General features: G+C 45.1%; 1 protein-coding gene across 1 annotated transcript; it reads left to right on the top strand.

Annotated features, from left to right (window-relative positions):
* Positions 1-310: 310 nt before the first annotated feature.
* LOC122925885 lies at positions 311-20,761 on the top strand. The gene is made up of 8 exons (XM_044277231.1): positions 311-381; positions 729-817; positions 1,488-1,550; positions 1,910-1,957; positions 3,623-3,673; positions 16,505-16,570; positions 16,679-16,726; positions 20,321-20,761. The coding sequence occupies exons 1-8, from the start codon at positions 327-329 to the stop codon at positions 20,759-20,761; spliced, it is 861 nt and encodes a 286-aa protein (XP_044133166.1). The 5' UTR covers positions 311-326.
* Positions 20,762-25,674: the final 4,913 nt, after the last annotated feature.

Here is a 25,674-nt window from a genome sequence, read left to right as displayed (position 1 = left end):
TTCTGTACTTTTCAACTCGGGACATTCTTCATCCTAGACTCTGCCAGGTAATGTACAAGATAACATTTCATTTGTTGACTTGAAGATTACAGTAAACATTAAGGTAACATCCTTTGATCATCCTAGCACAACGTGAGAAATAAGTATTGTGATAATCAGATTACATCCTTCTTATGTTTCCTAGTAATATCACACTTTCTTCCTCCTTATGATGCATGTTTGGTTAGTATTGGATGTACTGTGCTCCTACCCAACACACTGTATAAATGGACCAAATCTCCAGTGTCTCTATACAGATCATACTGAAGACACACTTTGCATTCAGGATGGAAATGAGGACTTTAGTTCCAATCCTGGTCATTGCAGTCACATTTTGCTTTGGTAAGTGCCTGTCATTTACACTGTCAATTTGAACACTATTTTACTCAGTCCACATATCGCATTTTCATAAAATCATATTTAAATACATATGTATTCTACTTAAAAAGTTGAGTCAATTTGCTTATGCAATACTTTACCTATATTGAACTGATATTGGGTTGCCGTATATATATATATATATATATATATATATATATATACAGTATATCCTGCCAGAACAGCAGGATATCCAATGTCTAGAAAATGAAAGCTTTTTAATATTTTCACAAGATAATTTTCATAATGTTCAAGGATTTTAAAGAGAAGCATGATTCAAATATTTATTGACCATCATTTATGTGTTTTAGACCCAGCAACATCAAATTGCATTAAAGATGACAAAAAGGGCACCAAACAAGGCACTGATACAGTGTCAAGCTGCTTGCAGAAAGCCATGGTAAGTATGTGCTATGGACTACTTTCACACTCGTGTTTTGGGCGGATCCGTCATGGATCTGCAAAAACGGATCCGTTACAATAATAAAACCTGCATGCATCTGTCATGAACGGATCCGTTTGTATTATCTGTAACATAGCCAAGACGGATCCGTCGTGAACTCCACTGAAAGTCAATGGACGATGGATCCATTTTCTATTGTGCCAGATTGTGTCAGAGAATACGGATCCGTCTCCATTGACTTACATTGTGTGTCAGGACGGATCCATTTGCCTCCGCATCGTCAGGCGGACACCAAAACGCTGCAGGCAGTGTTTTGGTGTCCGCCTCCAAAGCGGAATGGAGACTGATCGGAGGCAAACTGATGCATTCTGAGCGGATCCTTTTCCATTCAGAATGCATTAGAGCATAAACTGATCTGTTTGGGACCGCTTGTGAGAGCCCTGAATGGATCTCAAAAACGGAAAGCCAAAACGCCAGTGTGAAAGTAGCCTAAGTTTGGCAGCATCTATACAGTTAATGTTCCTCTTTTCAATTTAAGCAGGTATGATGCATTAGTTTTCCTTGTACAATATGACATATAGTATGTAAAGGGATGACTAAACTGTAACATATATAGTATGATGACAGCAGCAAATCATTTTTATGACGTTTAATGCTTTTTATTTAGGCAAAAGATAATAACGCTATTGATGGTGTGATAGAATTCCTGTGTTCATTTATGAAGTACAAGGTAAATATATATTCTGCATTGTAGCTTATTGATTAGGATGTCTAGTCTTATTATCTATGAGTAGACATAATGCCATATTGCCTGTTTATTGCTGAGCAGTGGGAATATGACTGCCAGGACCCCGCTATCAATTCTCAGAATGAAAGAGCCACATCACTACTTTTCCTCGCATGGCGATTTTCCCATTCTCTTGCTGCAACTACATAGCTTCTCAGCACTTTCATTCTTGGGAATGGCAGGGACCCTCGGGGTCGGACCACCACTAGTCGTAATGTGTTGGCATATTAACATGCCATGACATTATAAGATGGGAATGATGCATTCTGTTACCTAATACATATTATACACCTGTTTATTAGAATACAACTAACAAAGAAGAACTCATCCAAGCAATTGAAAAGCTTGAGGTAAGATGTAATATCAATGTTCTCGTCACTGTTAGATTTACATTGCTCATAGTTGCCTCAGATCTGGTAAATATGTAATTTTGTATATACAAGTGGTCCCTCAAGTTACAATATTAATTGGTTCCAGGATAACCATTGGGTGTTGAAACCATTGTAATTGGAGTAATCGGTTCCAGAGCCCCAAAATGTCATCCAAGATAAGAGAAGAAAGATTAAAATATATATATATAACTAAGACAGATAAAACAAGTCCTTACTTACAACAGAGAGGAATATCTTCTAACCTAGCGACTAATCCAGCTGTTTTTACCAGATAAGAGGCCATGATTGGTTGCATCTCAGTCTGAGACATTGTATATTGAGTCTAGTTTCAAATTATGATGGGTCAGGAAAGGCCATTGCACCTTGAAAATATTGTATCCTGAAGCCATTGTATCTTGAGGGACCACTGTAAATGTGTGCTGCTGTAAGGAGCTTGTTTGTTAGGGCTTGTCCAGGATTCTATTATTGATGGCCTATCTTCAGACCAGACAGCTGATCTGCAAGGGTGTGGGGTATTGGACCCCCACCGACCAGATATTGATAGCCTATCCTGAGGATAGGCCATCAATAGCAAAATCCTTAGCAACCCCTTTAAGATTTTTAGCTTTTCAAGGAAAACTGTCACATTTAGACCCTAATTTCAATTTTCATATACGTAGTTACTAATAACAAGATATTCCAGAATCAGTTACTATTAGACTGACTTACCCCATATTTAATAAGATTCAGCCCTTAGCAACCAGTCTGCATAAAACTGCAATTTCACTATTCAGTTAAGATGGCCGCCACTGCCCTCACCCTGAGGCTAATCCCGCCTGCCCTCACTAGCCAGTAACAATAGCCCCCCAAAAGTGTCAGTAACCAGATCCCTCCCCCCTAAAGGGTTAATCTCCTGCAGCACAAAGGGGTCCTCTTACCACATGTTGCTGTCATTTATACACTGAGCAGACGGCAGATCTCCTTCCCTGGTCTGCGCTGCTTCAACTCTGCATTCTCCAGCTCTGCTGAGTGAGGGAGCGTCTGCTAAGTGCAGAGACAGGGAGAAGTGTACACAGCCCAGGCACTGTTATCAGCTGCTGGGGAGGACCTGGCTTTAATCATTTACACACAGTCCCTGGCTGTCAGTAATCTGACCTTGCAGGCTGCTGCTTCTGCTCCTCCGTCCTTCAACACATAGACGGACCATGCCTAGCAACCTGATTTTAAGCACAGGTAAAAGTGTGGAATTAAGGGGTGATTGAATACACAGTGAAAAGTTGAAATAGGGCCACCAAGGAGATATTAATCGCCACAATCCAATACTCCCAAAAAAAAATAAAAAAAATTCCGACAGTTATCCTTTAAGTAGACTAGAGGTTGAAACCTATAGCTTTCCAATTGTTGGGAAACCACAACTGTTACCATATTGAGAGTTGTAGTTTCCCAACAGCTGGAAAGCCACAGGTTGCAGACCACAGCTTGGGGAGTTTTTCTAAATACTTAAGATTTTTCTTGATCATGAGACGTAGATAACACACCGGACACATAATCATCTTCAAATCAGATCTAAAATTATAGGGGCACTAATATGTGACTACCTAGTGATGAAATTACATTTGAATTAATATTTACACTCTGGATTAGGAGGTCACTGGGTGCGGCACTAAAGATATTTTTGGATCTGATGCAAGTCTGGTAAGATATGTTTTTTTCATAGTGTCCTATTTAGAGGAAATGTCAGAGTTATGTATACATGTTAAAGGGGTTGTCCGGGTTCAGAGCTGAACCCGGACATACCCTTATTTTCACCCCGGCAGCCCTCCTGAGCCTGGCATCGGAGCATCTCATGCTCCGATGCGCTCCAGTGCCCTGCACTAGATCGCGCAGGGCACGGGCTCTTTTGTTTTCAATAACACACTGCCGGGCGGTAACTTCCGCCCAGCAGTGTGTTCGGTGACGTCACCGGCTCTGAGGGGCGGACTTTAGCTCTGCCCTAGCCGTTTTACTGGCTAGGGCAGAGCCAAATCCTGCCCATCAGTGCCGGTGACGTCACCGAACACACTGCTGGGCGGAAGTTACACCGGGGTTCCTGTCAGCCCCATGGAGAGCCCCGGTACATCACCGTAACTCTGAAAAATGCCTTTGCCCTGTGCAATTTAGCGCAGGGCAAAGGAGAGCATCGGAGCATGAACTGCTCCGATGCTCATGTCAGGGGGGCTGCCTGGGTGAAAATGGAGGGATATCCGGGTTCAGCTCTGAACCTGGACAACCCCTTTAATGTGTAATGGTTCAAGCAGTTTGCTATGATGTTAAAGGGGATGGTCTTGGCCACCTTTGGGAGGGGTTCAGACCTGCACAGGGAAGCATACTCCCAGTTCCGTTGCTCCCCGACCTCGGCTGCCTCGTTCGAGTCCCCCACAGTTAACATCTACTTTGATGCTGCTGCAGCCAATCACAGGCTGCAGTGGTGTCCTGCCCCCTTTGCATCCCGTGACCAGTTGACATGATGCAAGGGGTGCACTGCTGTGGTCAGGCAGTGGCTTCAGTGGTGTCAAAGCTGATGTTGATAGCAGTAGACCTGAGTGAGGCAGCCAAGAGCAAGCAGTAAAGGAGCCAGAACCCAGAAGTGTGGAGTAGTTAAATATGCTTCACTTTGCAGGTCTGACCAGGAAGGTTTGCAAAAAAAAAAAAAAAAGTTGTCCTCCCCTGTGTATAATTGATGAACAGTGGTAAATGAAGCATATTTCCAAAAATACAAGTATTTTTGAACATGAAGTGTTGAAGAGATATATATTTAGTATATGCTTCCTTTGTTTTGGAATTCTGCTGCCTCTGGTGGCATTTATACAGTGCTAGAAGTGCACTGTCAAGTTCTGTTGGTGGCATGAAATCATGTAGAGCCATGTTTTTCAGTGAACCAAAAATGTTACTGTACATATACGTATATATATTTTCCGCTCCCCATGAGGGTGCTGTACATCCAGATGCTGAATCAAGCATATACATGTCTCCCACCATAAGGGTACAAGCTTGTAGTGCTTTCAGTCTCTTGAAAGCACATCACTTGGCAGTTACTCACTGAATATGAGGCCCTTGACTTGTTTCTTTGTGCAGGCGTCATTTACTCCACCACAAGTCCCAAGTGGGACCTCCCTGATCCAGGAGCAATGGTCTGACCTCTAAGTGTTATAGCTCAGAGTCTTTCTCATCAAACTTGTTGGCTAGTCATACTTGTGTGGGACATTATCTTCCCACTACTTCAGTGTTCCATAGACACCCATCTGGTGTCAGCAGCGGGGCATGCTTCATCCTAGCAGGCTCCTGTAGTATATTAACCTCTCCTGCTGACCCTTTTCTGCATGCTGCAGGATTAATCATCCCTGTCTATGGAGAAGAGACGATCCTTCAATTTGGGTTTCTTCTCCCCTTTGATTTGGACCAGAATACAGCACTGTGCTGTTACTTGTAGTTCTATGTAGTGTATTATGTTTCAGCCAAGGTAGTGTGCACCTAATTATAGATTATAGAGGTGCTCGTTCGTTTATTTCTTACCTTCCTTTGATAATACCACTGGGGAATGGCACCCCCTATTGGTGATTTTGAACCATGCACCACCGCCCATTTACCGGGTGCCTTTAATCAGCAGGATTACATAGTTGTGTTCTACTTTGCCCATATTGTAGCCTGGAAGCCCAGGAGAGGCATGTATCTTATAGCTGGGTCCTACTTTGCCCAGATTTTAGGCTGTTAACCCAGGAGAGGCCTGTGTTAGACTAGGCCCCGTCTGATGGAAGCCAATTTGTCGCCAATAGATGGGCCCGACATATTTATGATCAATGATATGTGCAAAGAGCTTCTATGTTTTCTAACAGTAAGTATAGCAACCAAGCAGTTTATTTTGTATCCATCCTTTGCTTATATCTTTGTGCATTTGATAAGCTGTGTGCTGTGTGCTGTTACTTGTAGTTCTATGTAGTATATTGTGCTTCAGCCAAGGTAAGGCTACTTTCACACCTGCGTTCAGGTGTCCGCTCGTGAGCTCCGTTTGAAGGGGCTCACAAGCGGCCCTGAACGCAGCCGTCTGGCCCTAATGCATTCTCAGTGGAGGCGGATCTGCAGTGTCCCAGGGGGTCAGTAATGTATGCTGGGCTTTGTAGTGCAGATTGACCACTAACCTGGGATCCACTGTCGTCTTCAAATCGGGGCGAATGCTGGAACAGGCAGGTAGTTAAAGAGTTCGTGACGCCAGTGTCAATTAAACGGTGACACGCCGTGTATGGTATTGTAGAAGAATGAAGCAAGCATAGGATAGCCAACAAAAACTGGAACATTTACTGAATATCAGTGAATACAGCTGGTTCTTGAAAGTACAGAATGGCCGGTCTTAGCAAGGCATTATACAGAGTGTTGATTACAGGAGATGCAGTACAGGCGGATTGCTCACTATTCCTGACTGGTCCTGCTACATGTGACTTTCTCTCCAAGGTCTAATGCCCTTTATCTGGCGTACCCTTGAAGATGTCCTTATCTAGTACCTCCTCTGTTATCTTGAGTACCTCTTGCTTTATCTGATCGGCTTCTGTGGTATTCTGTGTCTTCAGGCTGATTAGCTATGCCCTTCTGACTTCTATGCATGGACTCAGGAGGGAATCCTCTCTGCACTGAGTCTGGAAACTTCTAACTTCCTGAGCTAGGCCCTAGCCTATTTATACTGAACTGGGGGCTCCCTCTGCTGGCTGTTATAAGGATTGCCGGTAACCGGCCTGACTGGCTTAAAGGGAACTACACACTCAAATCTAGCAGTGTCGGGTAGCCTACCCGTATGCTGCACACCCCCAGACTTTAACGTGAGTAAGGCCTCGTACTCACACACATGCCTGAACCAACATAAGCTGATGCATAAGTTAAACATGGCATTATAAATATAATAAACAACTATTTCACACAAAAATATAACATTTGCAATAAATGACGCGAGAAAAAGGGGCGTCTTCTTTCTTCTTAGGCACGGCCGCTGACCTGGCACAGCGGACTTAAGGTAAACCAGGTTAGTCTATTTTTCTTGACTGAAGTATAATAAGGAACTACACAGGGTTTCCCCGTGGGTGTAGAACAGGCAAGGGCTCACGTGGAGGAGTCCATTCTTGCGCACAAACATCAAGCAGGCTATTTCCGATAGTAACTGTTCGGGAGGAGACACCACCAGTATAGTCAAAGTCTCCTAAATGGACTGGCGGACGTCCCCTGGTCATCCGGGTGGACCTTCTCAACACAGGGGTTTCCTCTTCCCTTAGCACCGAGGTAGAAGAGAGAGGAGCAACAGGAGGATCTCCATCCGTGAGACCTTGGTCAGGAACAACGGGAACAACAGGAACCACTAGAGGGGGAACTGGATCCGGGGCATCTTGAACCGGCTCTTCTGGAAGTAAGGGTACAGTAGGTGCCGGAGCGGGCACCAACAAGTTCAACCATGGTGTCAGAAGCCAATGCATGGGATCAGCGTCATACCTTAGATTTCGGACAGCCTGCATAGGATCCTCGGGCTGTATCGATGACTCTGACACAGGGGTTTCAGATATAGAACTCTCGGCACTGGGTCCTGGTGTCAGGCAGAGCTTTAACCGGTTTCGGTGTACAATTTGGGATCCCCTGCCCTCTCGGGTGATCTCATAAGTGTGAGTTCCAACATTTGGGATTGCAGTGACAACATAAGGACTTTGCTCCCATTTACTGTCCAGTTTACTGGTACGGCGGTTATTTTTTAACCATACCACAGCCCCTATCGTCAGGGGTTCTGCATGGGCTGCTTGGTCATAGTCTCTCTGCTGCCGGTCTCTAGCATAGTCCATACGTTCCTGAACAATAGCTTGGGCCGTATTCAATCACCTTTGGTGTTCAGCAACCCAGTCGGTATTAGGGAATGGGTTGATGCAATCAGGTACGAGTACATCCAAGGAGTGGTCAGCAGGCAATAACCCTTGGCGCCCAAACATCAAATAAAAGGGGGTATACCCGGTGGAACAGTGTATGGTATGATTGTATGTGAACATGAGCTGTGGCAACAGATTAGGCCAATCTCCTCTGGTTTCAGGAGGCACGGTCCTCAGCATCTCTATCAAGGTCTGATTCATTTTTTCACATAATCCATTACCTTGCGGATGGTAGGCCGTCGTCCGGATCTTCTTACAGTTGTGCAGGCGGCACAGTTCATGGAACAGGTGGGACTCGAAAGCAGGACCTTGATCGGTGAGGATCTTCTCTGGACAACCGTAGGGCAGGAGGAAGTGTTTCCAGAACAGTTCGGCTGTAGTCTTGGCCGTCTGGTCTCTCACAGGCACCGCTACAACAAACTTAGTGAAATGGTCAATAATAGTCATAGCGTACACATACCCTGAGCGACTAGGCTCCAGTTTCACATGGTCGATGGCGACAAGTTCAAGAGGACGAGTACTTACAATGGGTCTCAGTGGTGCCCTCTGATCATGGTGTTCACCTCGTTTCAAGGCACAGGCTACACACTCCCGACACCACTTCTCCATGTCTTCTCTCATGCCCACCCAGTAAAACCGCTGGCGGATATTTGCCTCAGTCTTTTGGACCCCAAAGTGACCGGATTGATTGTGGTACATCTCCAACACCATACCTGCATCTCGTCGGGGTATGAGAATTTGATGCACTCGTTCGTTGGACACTGGGTCTAGGCTTCTCCGTAGCAACAGGCCCTTTTGTATGAAGAGTTGATGGCGCTGTCTCCACAGTTTGATGAGCTCAGGATCTGTACTCTTACGCCGAATCCTCTCAGGGGCTCTGCCACTGGTAATGAAGTCTAACAATTCACCCAGCACTCTACTTTCAGACTGTAGTTTCACCCACTTTTCTTCTTTGAGTTCCGGCCTACTGGAGGGTGAAGGAACTGCAGCTCTGTTACTGGTAGCCCGAGCCTGATCCTGTTGAGCAAATTTATGGTAGAAGGCCGGCATTTCTACATCTTCCCAAGCATCTCGCACATCATCAGGAGCTGTCTCTGTGGGAAGTCTGGATAAAGCATTGTCATTAGTACGTCCAGCGCGATATTTTACAGAGAAATCATAGTTGGCGAGACGAGAGGCCCATCTTTGCTCCAAAGCCCCCAATTTAGCTGTATTTAGGTGTGCCAGAGGGTTATTATCAGTGAATGCAATGAATGGGGTAGCGGCTAGATAATCTTTGAATTTTTCCGTCACTGCCCACACTAGTGCCAGGAATTCTAGTTTGAAGGAACTATAATTCTGGTCATTTTTCTCAGCTCCTTTCAGGGAGCGGCTTGCATAAGCTATCACTCTTTCTTTTCCCTCTTGAATCTGGGCTAACACAGCCCCCAGGCCCCGCTTGCTAGCATCAGTATACAGATGGAAGGGCTTGCTGTAGTCGGGATAACCTAACACGGGAGGCTCGGTCAGTTTCTTTTTTAACAACTGGAACGCGATCTCTCTCTCTTCATTCCACTCAATGAGCACTGGAGTTCTAGGACTTTTCTTGGGCTGCCCCCTCAAGAGTTCCTGGATAGGATCGGCTATTTGAGCAAAATGGGGGATGAAACGTCTATAGTAGCCGGCAAAACCAAGGAAACCCCTCACCTCTTTGACGGTAGTGGGTACCGGCCAGTTACGGACAGCCGCTAACTTATCAGGGTCAGGTTGTACGCCCTCTCCGCTTACCACATGCCCCAGGTATTTTACCGCAGGTTTGAGCAGGTGGCATTTAGATGGCTTTACCTTCAGGCCATATTTGACAAGGATTTCAAAGACCTCTGCTAAGTGTTTCAGGTGGTCTTCATATGTTTTTGAGTACACAATGACGTCATCTAGATACAGCAGCACTGTTTCGAAGTTTTTGTGACCCAAACACCGCTCCATTAGTCTCTGGAAAGTTCCTGGGGCATTACATAACCCGAACGGCATACAATTAAATTCAAACAGGCCCATGGGAGTGGTGAAAGCAGTCTTTTCCCTATCTGCCGGGGCCATGGGTACTTGCCAGTAGCCACTGGTCAAGTCCAATGTGGAGAAATAGGCAGCGGAGCCCAAAGCAGTTAGTGACTCTTCAATGCGGGGCAGTGGGTACGCGTCTTTGTGGGTTATTTGGTTAATTTTTCTATAGTCCACGCAGAAACGGATACCACCATCCTTCTTCTTTACAAGGACCAGGGGTGCCGCCCACGGGCTACGACTGTCCCGGATTACATTAGAGTCTTTCATCTCTTGGATCATTTCTTTTACAGTCTGATATGAAGTAGGCGGTAAGGGTCGGTATCTCTCCTTGATAGGAGGATGAGAGCCAGTAGGTATGGTGTGTTGTATGGCACTAACCTCTCCATAATCAGCAGCATGTTTACTGAAGGCCTGGTGGTGCTCTTTGACAAGCCGTAGTATCCCTTCTTGTTGATGTTGGGGGGTAGTCTCGTCCCCGACATGTAGCTCTTCCCACCAGGGTACCTGTGACTGGGGCACCGGCGGACATCCGCTGCCTGCAGCTGGCGGCTTTTCTGTCACTGGAAGACGGATGATGTCTTGGAAGAACACCTGAGAAAGCTGGGCAACAGGGTAATGCTTAGTAAGCGCAACAGGATGATCACTCAGGTTAATCAGACGGACAGGTACTTTACCTTGGGAGACGTTCACCAGGCACTTGGCAGCTCTCACATAAGGGTAGTTCTCCATCTGGATTGGCTCCACCAGGGCTGGATAATCTTGGCCTTGGACTCCCAGGACAGCACGACACCATAAGAGAGTTTGGGAATTAGGAGGCAAAGTCACAGGCTTATTATCACGAATCTTGGCAGTACAAATTTCTCCTTTCCCGTTAGCAAACCTCTGCTGGGCACTTAACACAGTGATAGTCTTTTGAATCACCCTCTTGGATGCAGAGGAAGCGGTGGGCAGAGTCTGATGTAATACGGCAAGTATTTCAGCATAACAGTTTTTGAAGACATTGGTGCCTAGAATGACAGGATGTCCTCCTCTGTCGCCGGCCTGTACTACTATCACCCCCTGTTGAGGCAAGGTTACTTCTCCCACCTGCAGGGTGGGTTCCCAGTATCCATGGATCTTTACCGGTTTGCCATTGCTGGCGATAATCTCTACCCAGGATTCAGGCGGCTGGGTCAATTGATTGGTGTCCCAGAATCTTTCAAAGGCGGGCAGCTGAATAGTAGTGACCTGAGACCCAGTATCTAATAGGGCTTCAAAGGGGACCCCGTTAATCTCTACATTGATTTTAGGATGGGATCCTACATACCGTGGCATCCAATTTGGATCTTTTGGACCTAGTGTTCTACCTCCCGAGGGGTGGTCCTCAGCCTCAGGGGTTGCCCGTTTAACTGCCAGCAAGTGGATTCTGTGTGTCCCATCTTTTTGCAGTATGTACACACGGGCCGCTGGCGACCCCTATTGCGCCTCCCAGGATCCCTGGGGTGAGTCTCTTGGTATGGAGGTGGGAACGGCTTAGAGGGTGACAGGAACTCCTCTTCTGACATCATAGGTTTTTCCCATTCCTCCATTTTTCTGCACACTCTCTCTAGGCTTTTAGTGAGGTGATTTACTTGCTCTGTCAGCATGGCGATAGTATCGGTAGCTGTAGCTTGAACAGCTTGACCGGCCTCAGCTCGGTTAATGATAAACGGTTTTGACCTGCAGGCTGATAACTCAGATGGGGTGCTCAACTCTGTAGATACTGCTGACCCCAGAATTTTTATAGCCAGTTCTTTAAAGTCCAGAAAGGTACTGTTAGGGTGTTGGGCGGACAGCATCTTTAATTGGGTCCTTATTTGCTCACTAGACACTCCGGTAATAAATTGTTCCCTCAGGGTCTGATCCTGGTTATCAGCTTCCTTGGGATCTATCTGGATTACAGCCCCCAAAGCCTCCTGAAGTGATAGGGCATAGTCACGGAGGGACTCACCGGACTTCTGTTTCTTGCCAAAGAAGTGCATCTTTATCTCTGAGGCAGTCCTCGTTTCAAAAGTGGCCCTGAGGCGGGTGAATATCTGCTCCAGAGTACTCCTTTCAGCAGCAGGCCAGGATAATACCTCTCTGCGGGCAGCCCCCTCCAGTTGCGCTAGCAAGATTTCCATTTGCTGATCGGCATTTATGGGGTACAGTTTGAATAAGGCCAGCAACTTTTCTTTAAAGTCTCTTAGGGTATGGGCCTCTCCGTTATAGCGGGGAAACCATGGGGCCCCAAAATAGTAAGGCATGGTAAAGGGCATCATGCTGGGGGCTATAGGATGATTAGGAGCCGCAAGCTCTCCCGGGTCCGGCCGCTCGGCAACTCCCGGATCTGACATGTTAACTTATTACGAGGTGGCCGCTGGTGACTAAAGGGGCCGGAACAATCCCCTTCCCTCCGGATACAAGTTCTTACCGGTATCGCCGGGTTCGCGCAGGCCAAATCTCGTGAGACTCCGGACGTCCTGTGTACGCGGTGACGTTGCTGACGCAGGAAAAGCAGGGCCGCGGCGGTGCGATGATGAAGAGGGGCGGGATTCTCTGTGTCTTTGAAGGGATCCGCCCACGGAGGTCCTCAGCAGCGCGGGAAACTTTACTCCAGGCGGCCGGTGGCCATCTTGATCACGATTCCCTGACAGCAAGCAGGGTGTTGCAAAGTCCAATAAATCACAGTCCACAAATACGATTTTTCTCTCTGGGGGTAGCGCAACACAGTACAGCGCATCCGATTCCTCCCAGGCACATTTGTAATCCACAGATTTGGAAATAAAGGATACAGTCTTTGCAATACGGTGGTGGAATAGTTAAAGCACACAGTTCACACTTCTCTGCACTTCAGAAGTATGCGGATCCTGTTCGTGACGCCAAAAAGAGCGATGCAGTGTCCCAGGGGGTCAGTAATGTATGCTGGGCTTTGTAGTGCAGATTGACCACTAACCTGGGATCCACTGTCGTCTTCAAATCGGGGCGAATGCTGGAACAGGCAGGTAGTTAAAGAGTTCGTGACGCCAGTGTCAATTAAACGGTGACACGCCGTGTATGGTATTGTAGAAGAATGAAGCAAGCATAGGCTAGCCAACAAAAACTGGAACATTTACTGAATATCAGTGAATACAGCTGGTTCTTGAAAGTACAGAATGGCCGGTCTTAGCAAGGCATTATACAGAGTGTTGATTACAGGAGATGCAGTACAGGCGGATTGCTCACTATTCCTGACTGGTCCTGCTACATGTGACTTTCTCTCCAAGGTCTAATGCCCTTTATCTGGCGTACCCTTGAAGCTGTCCTTATCTAGTACCTCCTCTGTTATCTTGAGTACCTCTTGCTTTATCTGATCGGCTTCTGTTGTATTCTGTGTCTTCAGGCTGATTAGCTATGCCCTTCTGACTTCTATGCATGGACTCAGGAGGGAATCCTCTCTGCACTGAGTCTGGAAACTTCTAACTTCCTGAGCTAGGCCCTAGCCTATTTATACTGAACTGGGGGCTCCCTCTGCTGGCTGTTATAAGGATTGCCGGTAACCGGCCTGACTGGCTTAAAGGGAACTACACACTCAAATCTAGCAGTGTCGGGTAGCCTACCCGTATGCTGCAGATCCACTGAGAATGCATTCGCCTGCCAGCGCTCAGCCTCCGCTCCGCTCAGTGAGCGGACACCTGAACGCTGCAAGCAGCGTTCGGGTGTCCGCCTGGCCGTGCGGAGGCGAGCGGATCCGTTCTGACTTATAATGGAAGTCAATGGGGACAGATCCGCTTGAAGATGACACCATATGGCTCAATCTTCAAGCGGATCCGTCCCCCATTGACTTTCAATGTAAAGTCTGAACGGATCCGCTCAGGCTACTTTCACACTTAGAAATTTTTCTAAGTTATAATGCAGACGGATCCGTTCTGAACGGATGCAAACGTCTGCATTATAGGAGCGGATCCGTCTGATGAAACATCAGACGGACCCGCTCCGAACGCTAGTGTGAAAGTAGCCTAACGTGCACCTGCGTTCTCATATTTATACATTCTGGAGGTCCTGGTTCGTTTATTTTTTCCCTTCCTTTGATTTGGACCAGACCACTTCCATCATCAACAACTTATTTTTGTAGCCCACAAGGGGAGGCAACAACTTCCAAAATGGAAACTAAAGGGGTATTCTGGTCATTTAAATGTATCACCTATCCACAGGATAGGGTTAGGGCTAGATTGATTAGATCTGTGAGGGTCCTACTGCTGGGACTCCCCATGATCACAAGAACAGAGGGCCCGGTACCCTGCTGAGCCCCCCGAAGTGAATGGAGTGACAGGTCAGGCATGTGCACCGCTGCTCCATTCATCTCTATGAGACTACCAGAAAAGTTACAGTGCTCAGATATTTCTTTCTATATTCCAGTTTTATTTTCCTTCTTTTGTTGATGATGCAGTTTACATATTTCAGGGTGTGGTGAATGACGTGTCCAAATAAAGCAAAATTTGCTTCAGCATGCATTGAGCACCACTATTTTCCTGCAATATGGGTAGGGGGACAATATTGTATGTGGGGTTTGTGTGTCAGGCTGATTTTTAATCCCAGGCTGGCAGTGGCGTACATAGAGAAATAAGGGATCAAACCATGCCCTCTACACAGGACAGAAGGGGTTTCGCCTCATTTGCTAAAAACTTTGGCCCTGTGTCAGAGGCTGATGGATAGGCCAGGACGCTGGCTCCTCTTGGGCCAGGCAGCACTAACGCTGCTGTCTCTTCTTCCTAAGTGACCCAGCATCTCACCTGCCTATTTGGTGAGGGAAGACTCCCAGTCCTCTCACACTTGTTGTCAGCTTGTCAATCACTAGGCCAGAGCATTGACTCCAGTTTAGACCTGTCCTGTGGTCATCTTCACGACCAAACCCCCACACCTGTTATGGGCTGGTCTTTTGGTTCACCCCCGACAGATGGTGCTCTTTCACCACTTTCTTGAGTCCAAATGCAGAAGGGAGACTCCGTCTCCTGCCACCATCACACCTTTCAGGGGCTTATCTTCACCAGAAGGAGATTTTTTTCTTCTCCTGCACATTTCATGCCCCATTCCCTAGCTGCAGTAGCCAGTGCAGCAGGCTTTTACCAGTGCACCCCCCCATTGAGGAAATGAGTACATACCATGCGGCTGTGCTTCCTCCGTCTCCCTCTTATTGTATTGCTATAGTAATAATAGGTACCATTACCAACATCTGTCACAGGTACTGTGCTTTTGTACACACAGAGAGAATACATGCCATGCTAATATAAAATGCACCAGGATCTGTAACAATATACTATCATGGGCCTCACAGCTCTTGTGCTTTGTTAGCAGGCATTGGCATAAAATAGAGCAATAGGAATAATGGGAAAGTAGTTGCATGTGACACAGCGGACAGCCTATCTACAAGTTATGGAGATGAGCATATATTGTGATTTTAACAATTTTGTTTATCTGGAAAACCCCTCTGAACTTTATCTAAATGTACTTACAACATGTAATTATTGAGGTCAACATTGCAGTTTAGAGGTATTTGCCTTTAGGGCAACTCCGGACAAATATGTTCAAAAAGGAGGACTGCCTAGTAGTGTGAGGGCCGGATAGGATGCGGGTGCGCTGTGGGAAAATGCACAATTTTTCAGCGCGAGTGCAAAGCGTTTTAATGCGTTTGAGAAAAATCGGCATGTTTGGTACCCAGACCCGAACCCGGACTTCTTCACAGAAGTTCGGGTTTGGGTTAGGAGTTGTGTAGATTTTATTATTTTCTCTTATAACATGGTTATAAGGGAAAATAATAGCATCCTTAATACAGAATGCTAAGTAAATTAAAGATGAAGGGATTCAAAAAATAAATAAAAAAAATTAACTCACCTCATCCATTTGTTTGCACAGCTTCTTTTCTTTTTTTCTTCTTTGATGACCTGGGAGGAAAAAGACCTATGGTGACGTCACTGCGTTCATCACATGGTTCATCACCATGGTGATGGATCATGTGATGGACCATGTGATGAGCGCAGTGACGTCACCAAAAGTCCTTTTCCTCCAAGGTCATCAAAGAACAAGAAAGAAAAGAAGCTGCGCAAACAAATGGATGAGGTGAGTTAATTTTTTTTTATCCCCTCCATCCCTAATTTACTTAGCATTCTGTATTAAGGATGCTATTATTTTCCCTTATAACCATGTTATAAGGGAAAATAATAAAATCTACTCAACACCGAGCCCAAACCTGAACTTCAGATTTTTCTCACGCACCTGCAAAATGCATTAAAACGCTTTGCACTCACTCTGAAAAATTGTGCATTTTCCCGCGACGCACCTGCATCCTATCCGGCCCTCACACGCGACACCCGTGTGAAAGAGGCCTAAGTCTTCCACACAGTGGCTATAGGAAAAATTGCATTATGCCAATGAGAAATATGAACTTGATTATATTACTTTGCCAATATCACAAATATGCCTATTTATATATGTATGCTCAGTGTGCTATATTATTCTGTGTATACATTTTATCTCATCGCATCATAAACATGGTAATAATATTTTCCTATTGAATCCCCAGGAGCAGTTGCATCTGGATGAGAATAATGTTCTTACAAGCAAGATAATTGCCATGGAAAAACTTCTGGTATTAATATCTGTACTCTAAACATTGTTTGCTAATGTGTCTTCCACTATTCGATAGAATAGTTTGGATCCTACACCTAACTAATAATTATCATTATTCTTTTTGCAGAAACATTACATTCTTCTGCCTATAGTAGCCCCTGTATGTGATCTGCTGGTAAGATCTCTGACTGTACAAACATCTATAATGAAAGTGCTGTCCACTTGACGAAACTAAGCAAATCTAGCACAATAGAAAAAGGATCCTTCTCCCATTGACTTTCAATGGAGTTCATGACGGATCCGTCTTGGCTATGTTACATGTATACAAATGGATCTGTTCATTACAGATGCATGCGGTTGTATTATTGTAACGGATCTGTTTTTTGCAGTAACATAGTATATAAGGCCGAAAAAAAGACATTTGTCCATCCACTTCGGCCTGTCACCCTGCAAGTTGATCCAGAGGAAGACAAAAAAAAACCCTGTGAGGTAGAAGCCAATTTACCCATTTAAGGGGAAATAAATTCCTTCCCAGCTCCATTCAGGCAATCAGAATAACTCCCTGGATCAACGACCCCTCTCTAGAAGCTATAGCCTGTAATATTATTACGCTCCAGAAATACATCCAGGCCCCTCTTGAATTCCTTTATTGTACTCACAATCACCACCTCCTCAGGCAGAGAGTTCCATAGTCTCACTGCTCTTACCGTAAAGAATCCTCTTCTATGTTTGTGTACAAACCTTCTTTCCTCCAGACACAGAGGATGTCCCCTCGTCAGTGGCGACTCTAGGAACAATATATAGGGGGGGCACAAAGATACCACAGTCAAAAATGGGGGGGCAAAAACAAAATAAGTATATAGAAATAAGATTACAAAATACTAGAGAGTTGCGGTATGCAGGGATACATTTATAATAAAACAATTTACTTACAAAAGAAGCTATTCAGTCGTCTGCTGTGCCGTCCTCTGCTTGCTTCCGCGGATTCTTTCCCCTTCTTTCTGTCTCTCGTCAGTGCACAGGCGCACTGTTATGGTGGATCTGTGGAAGACACACTGTTATGGGGGCATCTGTGGATGACACATTATGCCTCTCATTAGCCCTCATTATGCCTCTCATTAGCCCCCATATCAGCCCTTATGCCTCATTAGCCCCCATTATTCTTCATATTAGCCCCATTATGCCTCATTAGCCCACATTATGCCTCATTAGCCCACATTATGCCTCTAATTAGCCCCCATTATGCCTCTTATTAGCCCCCATTATGCCTCCTATTAGCCCCCATATGCCTCCTATTAGCCCCCATATGCCTCCTATTAGCCCCCATATGCCTCCTATTAGCCCCCAATTAGCCCCCATATGCCTCCAATTAACCCCATATGCCTCCAATTAGCCCCATAGACCCCATATGCCTCCAATTAGCCCCCATATGGCTCCAATTAGCCCCCATATGCCTCCAATTAGCCACCAATTAGCCCCCATATGCCTCCTATTAGCCCCCAATTAGCCCCTATATGCCTCCAATTAGCCCCTATATGCCTCCAATTAGCCCCCATATGCCTCCAATTAGCCCCCATATGCCTCCAATTAGCCCCCATATGCCTCCAATTAGCCCCCATATGCCTCATATTAGCCCCCATATGCCTCCAATTAACCCCCATATGCCTCCAATTAGCCCCATAGACCCCATATGCCTCCAATTAGCCCCCATATGCCTCCAATTAGCCACCAATTAGCCCCCATATGCCTCCTATTAGCCCCCAATTAGCCCCTATATGCCTCCAATTAGCCCCTATATGCCTCCAATTAGCCCCCATATGCCTCCAATTAGCCCCATAGACCCCATATGCCTCCAATTAGCCCCCATATGCCTCCTATTAGCCCCCATATGCCTCCTATTAGCCCCATATGCCTCCTTTTAGCCCCCAAATATGCCTCCTATTAGCCCCCAAATATGCCTCCAATTAGCCCCCAAATATGCCTCCAAATGCCCCCATATGCCTCCAATTAGCCCCCAAATATGCTTCCAATTAGCCCCCAAATATGCCTCCAATTAGCCCCATATGCGTCTAAATGCCCCCATATGCCTCCTATTAGCCCCATATGCCTCCTATTAGCCCCCATAATGCCCCCAGCAGCCACATTTTTTATAAAATAAAATAAAAAAACACTTACCTCTCCTGCTCCTGGACGGACGCCGCCTGCCATTTTCTCCCTCCTCAGTCGACTGTGCTCTAAACTGGCGCGCACAGCGTGAGGTCACAGAGCGACCTCACGCTGTGCGCAGCCCTGCACAGCCGACAGCCGAGGACCAGGAAGTGGTGAGTACAGAGCGTTCACCACTTCCTGGTTCTTCGGTACTAATGAGCGCTTCCATAATGGAAGCGCTCATTAGTATTCACTCAGGGGAATCAGCGGGGGGGCACCCGGGGGGGCAAGGAACAACATAGGGGGGGCAATTGCCCCCCCTCGCCCCCCTCTAGCGACGCCACTACCCCTCGTCACACTCACCGTCCTGGCAATGAATAGATGATGGGAGAGATCTCTGTACTGACCCCTGATATATTTATACATAGTAATTAGATCTCCCCTCAGTCGTCTTTTTTCTAAAGTGAATAACCCTAATTTTGATGATCTTTCAGGGTACTGTAGTTGCCCCATTCCAGTTATTACTTTAGTTGCCCTCCTCTGTACCCTCTACAGCTCTCCAAAATCAGCAGCAAAAAACTCAGTGTGAACTGGCTCTACAGCGTATGGTGAAAATCAGTTCACAACATTATTCATGTAAGGTCAAGAGAAATAAATAAATAGTGATAGCCGCTCAGTCGCAAAACTGGGTGTTTCATTTCAATGTGAACCTTTGAGTTGGTCTATAATAAAAAAAAACATGCATATTAATTCCAGATATAGTTTCTGGTCCACCTACAGTGAAATGCGTATAGGAATATGGAAAAACAACTCAAAAACATCTGACAACATATCCGTTACAAAAATCACATCAGCAATGTGCTATAGACTGAAAGCTTATTGATTCTCAGGGCTGAGCAAACATGTTCTTTCATTTTACAAGTTTCATGGTGAAGGTGTCTGTTTTAATAACTACTTGCATCCCCCATGTAATAATACTGGAGCATAATATTATATAACTGTATGTTGTGCTAGTCCTCTATTATTCCTACTAGAATCTTCTGAATAAATTGCCAGCAGTCTGCAATAAAGTTCCGTCTGGGTGTTACCAATTGGGAGTTTGTCCCTGCACAGTCTGACACTATCCAATCAATGCTTCCAGACTGTGCAGGAACACCCCCACCCCACCCAGGTGGACCTTTATTGCAGGCTGCTGCAATTCATTCCTAGACTTCTAAAAGCAATGATATAGCAATGGCACACCATAGTCTCATAAAACAGACATGTCAGGAGAGGTGACAGGTCCTCTTTAAAGGGGTATTCCTATTTCAGCCATTCATGGCTGAGATCAAAATGTCCGTCTTAAGTGGTGGTTAGGGTGGCCAGAGATACGGAAACAGCTGAGTGGGCTGTGCTATGCTGTTGTGGTACGCCCAATAGTGGATACGGATCACACATACATACACATATATTTCAGTAATTGGAGATCTATAGAAAGAACCCACTGTAACCCACATACAAAGGGTATTCCATTCTCAGCCACTTACACTGCTAAATATTGCTCTGATTAATACTATTGTAATTTAATATAGGACAGCCATTAATGTTCTTTCCACAATAACTTTGTCTTTATCTTTTACAGGATTATATAGAAAATTCTACAGATATTGCCACACAGAACAGTGCAGGGAAAGGTCAAGGACATAAACGGGCGACTCGAAACGTTTTAAGCCTTGTAGGTGGACTATCAGGGGGTCTTAATGGAATAGGGGGACTGTTAAACCTACTTGGTTTAGTTGGTACACTGTTAAGCCCATTGACTACTTTATTATCTGGACTCAGTGGAGTGACAAACCTAGTTGGAGGTTTAGGCAATGGAGTTACAGGACTTCTTGGTGGGTTAACAGGGGGACTACTTGGGGGTGGTCAAAACCAAGATTTGTTAGGAGGCTTACTTGGAGGAGGCGGAGATACTCTTGGTGGTCTAACAGGTGCACTTGGTGGGCTTACTGGAGGACTCACTGGTGGACTTTCAGGTGGTCGCGGTGGAGGTTCTAATTTGCTTGGATTACTTGGACGTTAGTGAAGGTAAGATATTTATATTTTATCTATCAATATCTATCTATCCCATAACTATCTATCTATTTTCTATCTATCTATCTATTTATTATCTATTATCTATCTATTTATCATCTATCTATTATCTATCTATCTCATATCTATCTAGTATCTATCTGTGTATTATCTATCTATCTATCTATCTATCTATTATCTATCTATCTATCTATTTATCATCTATCTATTATCTATCTATCTCATATCTACCTATCTATCTATCTATCTATCTCATATCTATCTATCTCATATCTATCTAGTATCTATCTATCTATCTATCATCTATCTATTATCTATCTATCTTTCTATCTATCTATCTATCTCATATCTATCTATCTCATATCTATCTACCGTATCTCATATCTATCTAATCGATCTATCTATCTATCTATCTCATATCTATCTCTCATATCTATCTATCTATCTAGCTATGGCTGCACTGTTAAAACATAGAAAATGAAGCAATCTTGCAAATACTCTTGATTAAATTATCCTCCTGTAAGTTCCTATACAGATCTATGTGTCTCAGAGGCAACTGACTACAAAGAAGGCCTCTATTATCTGATCTTGTGGCCACGTTCCCTTCCATCTGTGCCCTTTTTCTTGTGTAGATAGATTCAATAGGTTAGCAAGAAGTATTTGAGGGATGGAGACGAGTATGACTACAGGACCAGACTACATAGGGGTTGTCTGTACTCTGGAGCGACACATAGGTCTGTATAAAGCTGTGGACACCAACCAGCAGTATATTTTCAGTACTGTTTACTGAGTGGCTTAGTTTTCTATGTTAAATGCATTGGAGTATCATTACTTCCATTACATCCCCAGTAAATATAAGCCTGTCTGTTATTCTCTTTTGCTGAGTTGATAAGAATTCAATTTACAAAAGTATATAATCGTTTATTAATTCAAATAAGTTTAAAATGGTGAATAGTAGATAGCGGTAGCAAACAGATACAGACAAATAAAACACACTGTCTATAGTAACATCATAAACTCCTGGAATGATGGTGACATAAACAATACCCTGAGTCTAAAGTATCTCATATAGCATAATAACGTGCATAGGGCAAGGCATGACAACCATACTAGTACATAAAGATCAGGAAAGTAACACAATGACACAGTGAACCAATCATCCAGTATCAAGTAACATAAGACTAAATACCGACCAGTGTGATCCTATACCCCGACGTGCGTTTCATATCTCGCTTCTTCAGGGGATGAAGCGAGATGCGAAACATGTGTTTCTCCTCACGTCCGGCAGTGGAAGTTTTGGGGGACATATTTCTGCTGCTGGCAGTATATTATGATGGACTGTGGTATCTGGCTCTGTTGGGGTGGTGTAATCTGCCACAATATGGTATTACTGGCCCTGCCCTCCATCAATTTGGACCAGACTACAAAATTGGGCCACTTTTAGTAATTTTTCCAGGGCCACTTTAAGTTCCCAGTCTGCCCCTGGTGGCCACCATTATAGCACCTTCACAGATTGTGATACGGCTTTCTGAGATTATTGAATGTCATTCTAATCATGTACTGTTGTTACCAATTCATTACCATTTATATCTTTTCTACACAGGAAGAAGACAAGATAAATCAGGATTGGAACACTTTCTTTAAGAAATGACTGTTTCCATATGTAGCTTAGTGCTTTACTGATAAAAGGCTTAATAAAGCGTATTGAATGACAATCAGGGTTTGTCTTTTTCATCGTCTCTCTGAGAGCCATACATTGATTTTATGGACTGAGTTGATGCATGTGACTAATAGGTTTTATGTGCTATATGAAATATTCAGCTGCTGGAGAATTGTATACACAGCTTAAGGGCTCATGCACGCGAACGTGTACCGGACATGCCCGTATTGCAGCCCACACACAGCGGGTCTACAATATATGGGCAGCTGTTCGCCGCCATAACAGCAGCAGTGAACAGGTGTAATTACAAGAAGCCATCCCATTCCCTTGTATGGGATAGCTCTGTAGCGTACACTTGAATAGGAACGAGCCGTCCAATTGAAGTGAATGGGACGACTTTTTGCTGCTGTTGCGACAGCGAGTAGGTAAAGAATGAAGGGAAAGCTGTGCTGGTACCAGCTGATCATCAGGGGTGCCGGCTGTCAGACCCCAGCCAATGTGATATTGATGACCTATCAGGAGTCAAAATCAATACCAGGATTAGTTTTTTTTTGCTTATTTGCCACACAAAAAAGGAATAAAAATCAATCAAAAAGTGTTATGTACTTCAAAATGATACCAATGAAAACTAGTCATCCTGCAAAAATCAAACCCTCAAAGCAAAAACATTTTGCAAAAACCTATGTGTATTTGGTGTCGCAAACATGATGAAATTATCATGTTAGTGATGCTGAAAAAATGACGCTGCAAGTTAAGCCTAAAACAGGCTGGTCACTAAGGAGTTAAACCTGAAATGCTGCAGTAGAATCTAAATGAAATATATCAGACTGGCTCACAGTATTTTTGCATTTATTACACTTGATAAAAATCACAATTATTTACAATTGCAGTTATAAAATGATAAAAATAGATTGCCCACTAGATATTAAACATATCCTAATAGTATATCAAAATAGCATAAATAGGTGGGTATTTTAAATGCGGAGCTCACGCATATACCCAACCAACAGGAGTACTCCAAAGGGATAATAGGACCACTTGATTATGCTGTGTGGTGTCGGTCAATAGCGCATTGAATCCATACTTTGACAATATTCAGATAGTCATGAAATAACTTGCCAAGTACTCAACATACCAATCGGTAAGAAGATATCCACCCTGCGGTCCACGGTATGTTCTTATAGCGTCCAGAAGGTACTTTGTACTTGTTTTCGTAGCGGTATTCGCTGACTACCTCCTGCCACGAGGTAGTATCACCGCATTTCACATTTGCCTACTGAGGAAGGAACTACGGTTCTGAAACGCGTCTAGGATAAATCAGTGTGAACTGGACCCAGCCAGTGGTGCGTTATTTCTGTCTAAGCGCAAAAAAGGATCCTTGCTATTTATCATCTAGAACCACCTGAGAAAAATCTACGAGGTAACGGCAGCGATTTAATTCACAAAAGAGGACTGACTCAATTACCATCCAAACAGTTCCAGTGAAGGGGAATTGAACCCCGTACCGGTATAGCTCTGCTACACGAACTCCCGCTACTCCGATCGGCGCAGGTGGATGTCATCACCGACCAAGCGAACCATCTACAGGTCAGGTCACGTGAGACGCCGAGAAGGAGAAGCGGTGATACTACCTCGTGGCAGGAGGTAGTCAGCGAATACCGCTACGAAAACAAGTACAAAGTACCTTCTGGACGCTATAAGAACATACCGTGGACCGCAGGGTGGATATCTTCTTACCGATTGGTATGTTGAGTACTTGGCAAGTTATTTCATGACTATCTGAATATTGTCAAAGTATGGATTCAATGCGCTATTGACCGACACCACACAGCATAATCAAGTGGTCCTATTATCCCTTTGGAGTACTCCTGTTGGTTGGGTATATGCGTGAGCTCCGCATTTAAAATACCCACCTATTTATGCTATTTTGATATACTATTAGGATATGTTTAAAGGGAACCTGTCACCCAAAAATCGCCTATTAAGCTGTTTACAGTACCTTATAGTGCTGTATAGTCGTTTCCTGATGCACTTTTTGTTAGTTTTGCAGCATGTATGCTCAGTCAGAAATCGATGTTATATTCAGCTGCTGCCCCGTGCTTCAAGTCAGGCTTGAAGTCACGGGGGCAGTGGCCTCGGCGTCTTACATGGCCCTCTCCCCGCCCCCTGCCTCTGTGACTGACAGCCGAAATCCGATTCCGGGACCGCGCTCAACGGCCGCATGCGCAGTAAAGGGCGGCAGGAGCGCGGTCCCGGCTGCCGCGCTGTACTACGCGCCGTCTTACTTTCGCCGCACTGCGCATGCGCCCGACATCCTGTATCAAACGCGCCCGCGCCCAGATGCCGGGCGCGGGCGCGTTTGATACAGGATGTCGGGCGCATGCGCAGTGCGGCGAAAGTAAGACGGCGCGTAGTACGCGCGGCAGCCGGGACCGCGCTCCTGCCGCCCTTTACTGCGCATGCGGCCGTTGAGCGCGGTCCCGGAATCGGATTTCGGCTGTCAGTCACAGAGGCAGGGGGCGGGGAGAGGGCCATGTAAGACGCCGAGGCCGCTGCCCCCGTGACTTCAAGCCTGACTTGAAGCACGGGGCAGCAGCTGAATATAACATCGATTTCTGACTGAGCATACATGCTGCAAAACTAACAAAAAGTGCATCAGGAAACGACTATACAGCACTATAAGGTACTGTAAACAGCTTAATAGGCGATTTTTGGGTGACAGGTTCCCTTTAATATCTAGTGGGCAATCTATTTTTATCATTTTATAACTGCAATTGTAAATAATTGTGATTTTTATCAAGTGTAATACATGCAGAAATACTGTGAGCCAGTCTGATTGTTTTTTCAATATTCTTTGGTTTTCAGCTGGTATCTGAAAGACTGGGCTCCAGTAGGTTGCTGGTGAGCTCCTCTAAATTGTTTATTGCTAAATGAAATATATGCTCGTCTGTTTATTAAAATGACACATAAGCCAAAACCCCATTTACCAAACAGAGTAGTAATAATGATAATAATCTCCTCTGTAAAGGAAGGAGTTTCATTCCTCACTGCACATACATGACTGACGGACACGCTGTGGTGTATTACCGCTGCGCGCCACTAGGTGGTGCACCACATTAGGTTTTCAGGGAGGACAACAAGCAGCTACTCCGACGTTGCGTAGACATGTGACTCTCAGAGCCCACGTGACCAGAAGTCGCTGCTGTTATTGGGCGGCCTGTGCTTGTTTTCTTATTGGTCGG

Source organism: Bufo gargarizans, chromosome 2 (assembly GCF_014858855.1).
Source record: "Bufo gargarizans isolate SCDJY-AF-19 chromosome 2, ASM1485885v1, whole genome shotgun sequence".
NCBI lineage: Eukaryota > Metazoa > Chordata > Amphibia > Anura > Bufonidae > Bufo > Bufo gargarizans.
This window is presented reverse-complemented; position numbering and strand designations above follow the sequence as displayed.

Bases quoted from the DNA above. Each gene is read 5' to 3' on its own strand.
- LOC122925885 (XM_044277231.1), top strand. From the start codon at position 327: ATGGAAATGAGGACTTTAGTTCCAATCCTGGTCATTGCAGTCACATTT. The intron at 382-728 runs GTAAGTGCCTGT...TATGTGTTTTAG, and splicing joins TGCAGTCACATTTTGCTTTG to ACCCAGCAACATCAAATTGC. The intron at 1,958-3,622 runs GTAAGATGTAAT...ACTCTGGATTAG, and splicing joins AAGCAATTGAAAAGCTTGAG to GAGGTCACTGGGTGCGGCAC.